Source organism: Gavialis gangeticus, unplaced genomic scaffold (genome assembly GCF_001723915.1).
Source record: "Gavialis gangeticus isolate Ggan-Ray unplaced genomic scaffold, GavGan_comp1, whole genome shotgun sequence".
Classification (NCBI taxonomy): domain Eukaryota; kingdom Metazoa; phylum Chordata; order Crocodylia; family Gavialidae; genus Gavialis; species Gavialis gangeticus.
In genome coordinates, this window is record NW_017729025.1 from 135,444,602 (window position 1) to 135,455,150 (window position 10,549).

The window sequence follows — 10,549 nt, forward strand, 5'->3', positions numbered from 1 at the left end:
TAGCAGTGTAGGGAACATTTGATAATAATACATTCAGTATTTATAGCCTGAGGTGCTGCACCATTGAAATCCATTAGAAAGTTGCCTTTGACTTCATTGGGATCAAGCTTGCCCATACACTAAATTTGCCTCTTTAGGGATGGTGTCTTGTATGTAAAATGATTAAAAAGCTGAGGAACATTTGGATGTCTAAAGCAGAGACATTCTTTTCAGCATTAAAGACAGAAATAAGAAGCCCACTGTGCTCAGTGTTACAAATTAAACCAAACCTGATCTCAGTGATGTCCAGGGTCTCTTGGTTGCTGCAGCCAGTGTTGTTCAACAGAGGCCTATTAGGCCATTTTTTGCACCCTTAGCAGGAGCAGTGGTGGAGGTTCGCTGATGCAGGGGCAGATGTCACTAATGTGTGTCGAGTGGCCATTTAAACACCAATTTTTGGTGGCAAAAAAGGTGAAACTTGCTGCTGTTTCTGCTCTGCCCTACCACCGTCATGCCAAATGCTCTTCAGGGGGACCGGGGACAGCAGGTAAGGTGCTCTCTTAGCTGCATTCCAGTGCTCCCTCCACCTTAGGCAGTCCCTGGGGCTTGTGTCCCACTTACCTGCCATTACACTACTGGCATGCAATAAGAAGGATCTATCAAGAGAAGGTCCGTTCTCACTGTGCTGAGGCACATCGTTGAGGGCAGGTGGAGGAGACTTCTCCTGGAGAACCCTGCACCCTGTGTGGGGTTGCTCATGAGGACATTTTGGTCTTGAGGGGTGGCAGTCTGGCTTTTTGTCTGCCCAGAACTGACAAAAGTGTTCTACCCTTTTTTTTTCTTTATGAGGCGAGTGGTCTAGCGGAGATCTAGAATGGCCATTGCATAGGCACGGCTTAGGTAAAAATTTGGCTTCCTCTTTTTGTCAATGGGACAAGGAAATGGAAAGTTAATTTGTAAATATTTTTCCTGACAACTCTGCCTTGCCTTCCTTTGAAGAAGTATTTGTTTTCTACATATTCTCTTTTGCAGTGAAGACAATTCAGCAGGAGTTATTTAAAATACAATATAACTACAGTTTATACATCTGCCATATTGTTTAGGAAACTAGCTGCTCTTTCAAAAGTTTCTACTTCCTTCTGTTACAAGCTGCTAGAGTGAAAAGAATTTGCTTAGCTCACATAAATTTACACATCTATCTGTCCAGCTTTGCTAGCTTATAAATGCTTCCTTGACAGCAAGCGATGTTAACATATCCCTTTAAAAATTACAGACATTGATGAATGTTCTTTTGAAAGGACATGTGACCACACTTGCATCAATCATCCAGGCACTTTTGAGTGTTCTTGTAACAAAGGATACACTCTCTACGGCTTCACACATTGTGGAGGTGAGTATAAAAAGATACCAGTGTGCACGCTGTCAGAGCACTTCTGCAGCTCTCATTAACATCACTGGAAGGCATGTGCTTAAAATCCTGTACAGCAAATTTACCCTTTGCCTTTTCTAGGCAGTTTTTCAAAAGAGGAGATAGAGCAAAAATGAAACAGAGTACTGCTTGCTTGATTGTGTTTTTTCTTAAATTATTTTTCTTTCTCTCAGTGTATTGGAATACAGCTTTAATCACTGGAACAAATAGATGAATTCCACATGTAGGTGATTTGACAGTATTTCCATATGCAAAACCGCTACTGATTTCAGTGGGAGTTCTGGACATAGATTACTTTCAAGACAAAGTCCTTATAAAGAAAGGCTTCAGATGAAGTATGATATTAGGGACCTTTATAATAATGAAAATATATATTTAGTAACAAAAGGCTAGGTCTTTATATGATCTAAACAGGGAAAGCTCAGTTTTAGTTAACTGAGTAATACTGATTTATACTAGCTGATGATAGAGGCTGAATGTTTTACTTCTGATTCACAAAGAAATCTTCACTAAAACAGAGCAATATGTTGACATGAACTTTAATCTGAGGCATATTGAAAATGGACAGAATATTAATATGGAAAATATCATTACTTAACATTAAATAAAAATAAATTTATTTTCATGTGAAACTCAGGCAAAATCTTAAATCCATGTAATTGGCTAATAAATGTGTGTGAATGTGAGTCAGAATGGGCACATTTGAACTTGGGGACCATCACAGAAATGTGTCACCCAGTTTGCAGGTCTTCACTTCATTTGGGGTCCTTTAAGATGTGTGCATGAACTTAAGCTGGGGTTTGTTTTTTTTTAGAGAAGTCTAAGGGAATAGGGTGTCCCCAGGATATGATGTCTCCTACAGTGGGGTGGGGTTGGGTCAAACATCTGGCTCACAGGACTTTTCATGGGCTGGACAACCCTCCAGATCCAGCCCATGGAGTTTGTCACCACAGCAGTTGCAGCTGCTGTTTTGCTATGGTGGTTAATGATGCTGCTGCTCACCTTCCCAGTTCCTCTTAATTTCTGGTTTTTGGTCACCAAAGGTGACCAAAATTGGCAGCAGTCAGTAGTGGCAAAGGGGTTGGGAAGCTGGAAGGGACACTGAGCGGCAGTGATGTTAACCCTCTGGTTGCTAGCTAAAACAGTAGCTTTGGCAGCTGTGGGAAGAAGTACCATGGACCAAATCCAGGGGTATGTCATCTGGCCTGCAAGAAGCCCTGCAGGCTGGATGATTCACCCCTTGGCTGTGCCCCCCTGCCGGCACTCATTTGAGTTTGATGTCCCTGTCCTAAGGTATAGATGCATTGAAATTTGGACACTTGCTTTCTGGTTCCTTTGAAAATCTTAGCCTATGTGTTTATGAATATGGGGGACTAATGGCAATTGGATTAAGTCATGCATAATAAAGGCAGCTGCTCTACCGGCTTCCCTGAACAGTGTTGCCAGCATACCACAAGTGTGAAGATGCTGTGTTGCAAAACGGTTTCTAACTTCTTTCAGCCAGCAAGCAATAGGGTTGGAGTCCAGTGTTAACTCTTAAACAGTCACTATAAGCTTGATGGCTGAGAGAAGCTGGCAGCAGTTTTGCAACACAGCTTCCCCATTAAAAAGCCAGATCTAAACTATGACTCGGGGAAAAAAATAATTTCTTCTACATTCTGCTTTCCAAAAACAAGGTGCGTGTCTTATATGGGGGTGTGTTGTGCATGAGAAAATATGGTAAATATTATTTGACTACCTTTTAATAGTTGGTCTGATTAAGGGTGGCAGAGTCATATTATTACACTTAGAAAATAGCTTCATTTGCCTGTCAAATTTGCTCTTTAAGGACTGTGCCATTGGATTCAGGATGGAACAGGATCAAGCCATAAAAGATGCATTTTGCATGCACGCTGTCATAGGTGACTTTGCACTGTGTGTATTCTTTATATACTCAGCTAAGATATCCAGGGAGGGGGGTGGGAGGAGGTAACCAGCAGAAAGTGAGAAAATGGTGAGCTGGATCTGGAGCTGCAGGCTGTAGACCTCTATATTGCAGGAAAAATAAATACTTCTTCATATAATTACTGCTGGAAACGATAGGAAACTACTGCCCAAGGCAATAGGTATCATGGTAAGATCCATTCAGAAGCTAAACCCTGCAGGCTGAAGAGCTTGGGGATTGATTAGTTGCAACATGTGCATCTCTGTGAAGGGCAGAAAGTTAAGAGAAGCAGTCATGAGTTTGACCCTGAGGGACAGCAGAGAGACAGGGGTCTCTGGGTCACAGAGGAAAGAGAAACTTTGAAACTCTTTCCATTCAGGAAAGAGAAACTTTGAAACTGAAATGGAAACTTGCTCTTGCTGTGTTCAGGGACATTAGGGGTAAACAAATAGCATTGCATAAACCACCCCCACTCCTATTGCCTTCTAATAGAAACTACCTGGCAAAGTCCCCAAAGTGGTCTGACTGTTTAGGCCAAAAAAGCATAACAATACAGTGCAAAGTATTGTCCACTTTTATTTGTTGACCGTGAAATAAAATATATTTTAACATTATAATATATATATGTATGTGCATCTGTGTGCATATAAATTAAGGCATAATGTATGCATTATATATATAATACACATTTGAACTTTTAAGGCAAATGGCTGGTGTGTGTCTTGCATCCTATCACGTGTTTTTGTTCCAAACATAATAATAACCAGAAACAACACAACGTACGTTTGGTTTAATTGCATTTTCCTTTATTAAGAGCCTGTAAATTTTTGAAGCCCATTCTTGAGGCTGGAATGTTTTAGTTACAGTCAATTTTGGTAATATTTAACATTGAAAGTAAATCATTTAAATCAATGTTCACATTCAGTAAAAGACTGCAGGGAATGCACAAATATGTAGGGCAGGATATTCAAAAGGCACCCAGAAAATTACAGCCTGACCATACAAAATATGGTGCCCAGTTACCACAATTTTATGTCTGGATTTTACAGCGAGTGAAATTGTTTCTAGATTAACATTTTAAAAAAGTATTTTCATCCTTTTCTTCAGATATTAATGAATGTAGCATCAACAATGGAGGATGTCAACAGACCTGCATGAATACATTAGGAGATTATGAATGTCAGTGTCACTCCAACCAGAAATTGCACTGGAATAAGAAAGACTGCGTCGGTAAGGCACATAGAAAACATGTGTGCTTGAAGGTGATGCAGCTCTAGGTAGTTGTGAAAATCTTGATCCATCCCATTAAGCAGCATGGATCGTCATGGCCTTTGTTAGATTTTTGCTTTACTTTTAAGTAGCCATGCTAGCCATTGCTGGAATAGGTGAAAAACAGGAGATACTTTGAGGGGCTTTGGTGCTTTCTTCCTTTGCTTTTACCTAGGCTTCTTTCTGTGTTTTCTTTTGTGCTTTACTGCATGGAAAAATATTTTGGGCATAGTTTTACCTGAAGGGAAATTTGTATATATGGTTTAATCCTTATGCTATCTCCCTTTCTCCCCTTCTCTCTGTATTGAATACTGAAGGTTGCTGCATGTCCATCTCTGTTTGCCACATGTAGATATTTTACTTCTCCCATGAGTATTTATGTTTATCTTGTTTAGAAGGGTCCTTGCCTGATATGTCACCCAAAGTATTGCTGCGCTGCACTAAAAGTGGTGGGAGTGATGGGTGCATCTTAAGCTGTCCCTCGGATGTCCATGTTATTTCTGGTAAGCCACACAGACAATGCACAGTATAATTGTCTGAAGTGTACTGTTATGTGAAGAATGAAGGAGTAATAATGGTAGTACTTGTGAAGGTCTTTGAGGCACAGTGGCAGAGTACACAAGGTGTCACTGTGGCTCTGGAGCAGTGGTGGTCAGTTTTGGTCCTGCAGGCCGGATGAATGGTGTGGGGTGAGTCTGTGAGCCATTTTGGGCCTTACTCTGCCCCTGTTCACTGGGAGTGGGCCTTGGCTCCCTGTGCCACATCTGCCCAGATGAAACCTAATCCTGGATGGATGGGGGGTGGTGTGCGGCCCTGCGAAAGGTGGTGTGCGGCCCTGGGGCCCAATCCAGATGCTCACGGCGGTGTGAGACTCCGTGGGTCCTCTGGTACATATCTGGCCTGAAGATAAGCCCTGTGGTACATATCTGGCCTGCAGGTTGAGCACCCCCGTTCTGGTGTGATCAGTTCCTGTTTCATCCCGGACTTGTGCCAAAGGCTGCCCCCAGTCAACCCAGCTATCAATGGGAATCTGGTCATTTGGGCAGGGGACTCAAAAGCAGCCAGATGTTGTGCTAGTCCTTATGTGCCATTGGCTATAGAAACTCATGTGTTTTAACCAGGGTAACTTAATGGATCTGTGACTCATGAAGGTGTGAGAAAATAAGCAACCAAAGGAGAAAACCTCCTCCCTTTAAACAGGGACCTCTGCATCCCTGCCAGAATCCTAAGAATCCTTTTACTTCTAATCCCTTTACCTTCATATCATGTCACCACAACTGCCCTTTAGCAAGAGTGGACAGGGCAGAAGTCTAAGTGTTCCTGGTGCCATTCCCAAAACGGCCCAGGGCCAGCTGTTGAATGATAGAAGCCCTCTTCAGGGCTGAGCCTGCCATCTTGGGAACCTGAGATCAGGTCCAGCTTTTGGATATAGGGCTAAGAGTACAAACAGGGTCTTGATTATTTGCTAACACTGAGGCAAATTGACCTCAGAGCTATTCCAAAGCTCTAAGCTGGGAACATATCTCCAAGGCTAAGTGTCATCTTTGAAAAAGGCAGTGCCCATGGAGCTCAGAGCCCTACAAATGCCTTACGCAGGTGAGGAGTGTCCAGTTCTTATGTGGTCTGTATCTTTACTTTGTCTGCCTGTATTATCTGTTCTTAGATATACAAGAGGCCTACACTCTCACCTGTGGCAGCTCCTCCCGGCCTAAGAAAAAGCAACAAAGTACAAATGAATCTACTTGGCTTGGTAATTACTAGATTTACTTGTTGCATGTAAATCTTGTTGACTCATTTCTTTTAGCAGGGTATTATAAGACAGGGGTATATTATTCCATTTGCGTTTTGTTTCTCCTTGGTTGTATTACTTCTGTTTTTGCTTCCTCTTCATTCATATGTCAGAGTGCACAGCTCTTGCATAAATGAGGATTCTTCTCTCAGAGTCCTTGTGTGGCTTCACCAGCATTACCCATGTGCCTGTGATCCAAATGATTAGGTACATGAACAGCCCATCTGTGGAGTTACATGTCTCTCTTTATCCACTCCTGTTGGAAAATTTGACTATGTATAATCTATGTGTTTCACTTAGCTTAACAGTAACATTTATTTAAGATGTAGAAGTGTGAAAGATGCTACTGTACATAAACAATAGGTGCAGATCCTAAGCTGGTATAAGTCATGTATCTTTCTGACTTCAGCAAAGACTTCAGTTCATATTTCCCCAAATTCTGCCCCTATGAACAGTACCTTTCCTGTAGTGAAAATATATCACAGCTTCTTAATGTAGTTCCAGTTATGAACTAACTACCAGCAGAAGAAGACTAGTATCTCATTCAGCCCCCGCCATGTGATTCCATCTTTCCACAAACAGCAGTGTTTTCAGTGACATATAGGTTTACATTTTTTAATGCAGTTGTAGTGACCTGCTTGACATTATGTGGTATTTCAGTCGTTTTCATTTTTAAAGTAACTTGTCATTGTTTCTTTGTGTGAAGATACCTCAGCCATCAAGATAAGTGTAACCTTTAAATTTAATGAAGGAAAATGTAGCTTGAGAAAGACTGAGATGTTTCAAGAAGGTCTGCAGCAAATTATATCAGGTATGGAGGTATATGTACAGGTAAGCAAGCTAATGCTATAGATCAGGGATTTTTAAATATTTTCATGACATGGCATAGACTCCAGTAATAAACAGGGAGCTTTGCAAATTTCCCCTCTTCCCATATGTGGTGATAGGAGCCATGCCCTTCCCCACTGTAATTCCAGGAACAATGCTGTTGCATCTCAGAGCTTTCCTGTGACAGCTACAGTGATTGTTCACATGGAAAAGGCACATTAGGAAAGTTCTGTGTTTTTTTTTTACCAATCTAAATTTCATGAGACTACTCTCTCTTTTTGCTCTTCATATCTTTTTATGACTTTCTAATCTTAAACAGGCTTCTCGTAACCTTGGTTTCCTTCTCTCCTGCATCTTTAAGCACAAACGTGTCCTGCCTCTTCCATCTTCCCTTTCCTCTGTGATTATGCTGCCTGGTTGCTAATTCCATTTACCTGATGCCACGTTGAAGAGACCTCTGGCTTCTTTCTTCCTGTTCATCCTTGTTCTCCAGTTTGGCTCCTGTTTCCTTGCCTCTTCCTTTTATATTGCAGAAACTTCTAATAGACACAGCTAGATTGGCTCCTCCCACACACTTTTAGCTGCTTTGAGGTAGGAAACATGATGTGGAAACTTGTAAAGGCAGCTAGAAACAAAGAGGAGGACTTTAACCTATGACCTGCCCACAAAGTGTAGTTTGAGATGAATCTGAGTGAAATAAATGAATAATAAAGAGCAAGGCCCCCTTGCTGAAACAGGAATCAGTGCATAGCTGTATCATGGCCAATCTTTTACTTGGTTGGACTTGAAAAAGAAAATTAACCAAAAATAAAAATAATCCACCATGTTGGTTTGCTTGGCTTTAAATGAACAGCAACCATACTCCTTGCTAGATCTTTAGTGAAAGTGCATATTTATTCCAGGACCAAAATGTGATCTGGACGTTTTCTTAAATACATATTGTTTCCTCGTGGAAACCTTGGTGAACAGTCTCTGAAAGTCCTGTGCGTGCTGAGACTTGCCCCAGATGAATTTAAACATTGTTGTAAGTGAGTGGGGCTCTCACACCAGAACAAACGAGATTTTCCCTTGAATAATTTTAACTCATCCTGAGCAGGCAAATAGCATGGTTCTAATAGCATGTGTCAAAGAAGATAATGAAGAACTTGTTGGCAGCTGCTTGGTTTAAGTGGGCTTGTAGCTTTAGCAAGGTTCAGATCTCAGTGGTGGGATGTGCCTTCAACACAGTACAGCCAGACCCTTAGCTGGTGTAATTTGCCGTGGCACTGTTGAAGTCACTGAAGCTAGCCTTGTGTTCGTCAATTGAGAATCTAGCCCCATTGTTTGTAGTTTATTAGCATCTGGAGTTAATCATTTAGTCTCCTCACAGTCTTCATAACAAAATATTTACTGAGCTCTAGTGAATATCCAGTAATATAGTTGGCCAAGCTTTTGCTTCCTTTAATTTTGTTCATGCAGAGAAACATAACTCAGTAACGGAGAGCTTCTACTATGTAAACCTAACATGCAGCTCTGGCAAGAAAGTTCACGGAGCCTTCAACAGACTGGCGGCAGCTAAAGAAATGTTTATCACTGCGGATTTTGAGCTTGAAACAAACCAAAAGGAGGTGACAGGTTGGTTGGAAAATGATCCAAGGTGCATATGAAGGCTTCTTGCAGTTAGATCCTTAATTTTCTTTATCTTTCACTTTCATCTTTATGCAAAATTTAATCATAAAAGTATCTCCTGTTTTGAAGCTTCATTTTATTGATTTAGAAAGTGTGAGGGCCTTGCCTAGCTCCTAAAATCAGAGTGCTCCTATACTTAAAAAAATTATGTTACAATTAATTTTCTTCTTGTTTGCTGGTGTCATTTCTTGAAGACTGCATCCAGATTGACACAGTTTGTATTTCCATTGAATCAGATACTGCTGCACCCTGTTGTTAATACTGAAGGACCCTCATTTTTACCCTTGTTACCTTTTAGACGTGTGTGATCTGCGCTGTGCACGAAAACGGACTGAGAAGAGACTGCGCAAAACCATTCGAACCTTGCGGAAGGCAATCAACAAGGAGCAGTTCCATGTTCGCCTCTCTGGCATAGACCATGAAGTGGTCAGGAAGTCTCTGAAGCTCTCAGATTCACCAGAGTTCTGCAGTTTGGGACAAGTACGTGTGGAGAACAGATGTGGTACGTGTTGTGAAGAAACAAGCATAACTTTGAGACATGCCCCCTTTGTGCTCTCTGCTTGGTGGGGGCGTTGTGTGCTAGAAGAGCTTTATGGGAGAGTTACAAACTCACAAAAAGCAGGGCTTAACAGAGGAACATTGCACAAATCTTAATGACTGTGGTACTAACAGCACCACCATAATACAGCCTGTGAGACACTTCTGGAGTACAAAGGTTTAGGGAGAGGGGTCAGACATTCTATTAATATGGTCCTAATGACCATGACAGCGAATTCAAGCTGCATAGTGTACACAGCGTGTAAGTGCTTTAGAGAATCAGTAAGGCTTTAAAATGCTTGTCAGACTAAATTAGACTTTTGGGCTTTTTGGACAAGTTAGCATGCCTTCCAAGGAGCCACTGCAGTTCAGCTGTGGAATAGATGTTCTAATCTGGAAGGACGAATTCCTAGAAAGCTCCCATTCAATTTGGAATTCCGTATCATAAGGGGGGAAATGTGTTGAAATGATGAAATATCTTTATTCAAGCAGGTCAAGCACAAGAGATCTGTCTGTCCCCTGTACTCAGACTACACAGGGGTCATGTTAGAAATGAGCTGCAACTTATTTCCTCTCAGTTCTGTAATAAGGCTAGGCAAAGCTTTAGGAGAGTCACCCAATGTGTGGTTTGAAGTTTTCAGAACTGTAATGTCTCATGAAGAAGATGGTAAAAACTGTAAAGGCCCAGTCTGGAGAATAGCAACAAATTAAGAGGCTTTTCCATTCTTCATGTTTCATCCTCTGGCATGGGCACTGTGCAGATTTATGTCCCCTGTGGTCAAATGACTTAAGGGAGGGCAAAATAGATAGCAATTCCTAAACTGTAAGGTTTTATCAGATAACTGCAATTACCTGCCTACGATATGTTTCCTTGCATCATGCCTATTGCACAAACATCTATCCTGTCATGTACTACTTTTACATTCAGCATCCTTTGTTTTGACAAATGCCAGAATACTATATATATACAGCTACTCTGAAATGCAGCCATCGTTGACGGAGAGAGTAGGAAGCACCCTTGTGCAGTGCACATACAATAGCAAGGAGTGGAAATTTTGTTCTGGTGTTATGCGTGTGTGTGTGTGTGTGTGTGTGTGTGTGAGAGAGAGAGAGAGAGAGAGAGAGA

At 41.4% G+C, this 10,549-nt stretch overlaps 1 protein-coding gene across 1 annotated transcript in view; it reads left to right on the plus strand.

The window, feature by feature from the left end:
- The window catches only part of SCUBE2 (signal peptide, CUB domain and EGF like domain containing 2), an 82,597-nt gene that overhangs the window by 45,214 nt on the left and 26,834 nt on the right, over positions 1-10,549 (plus strand). The window contains exons 10-16 of the mRNA XM_019519974.1: positions 1,253-1,369; positions 4,440-4,562; positions 4,997-5,104; positions 6,265-6,351; positions 7,097-7,201; positions 8,677-8,832; positions 9,185-9,388. Coding sequence (XP_019375519.1) covers positions 1,253-1,369; positions 4,440-4,562; positions 4,997-5,104; positions 6,265-6,351; positions 7,097-7,201; positions 8,677-8,832; positions 9,185-9,388 — 900 coding nt within the window. The remainder of the gene's footprint in view (positions 1-1,252; positions 1,370-4,439; positions 4,563-4,996; positions 5,105-6,264; positions 6,352-7,096; positions 7,202-8,676; positions 8,833-9,184; positions 9,389-10,549) is intronic.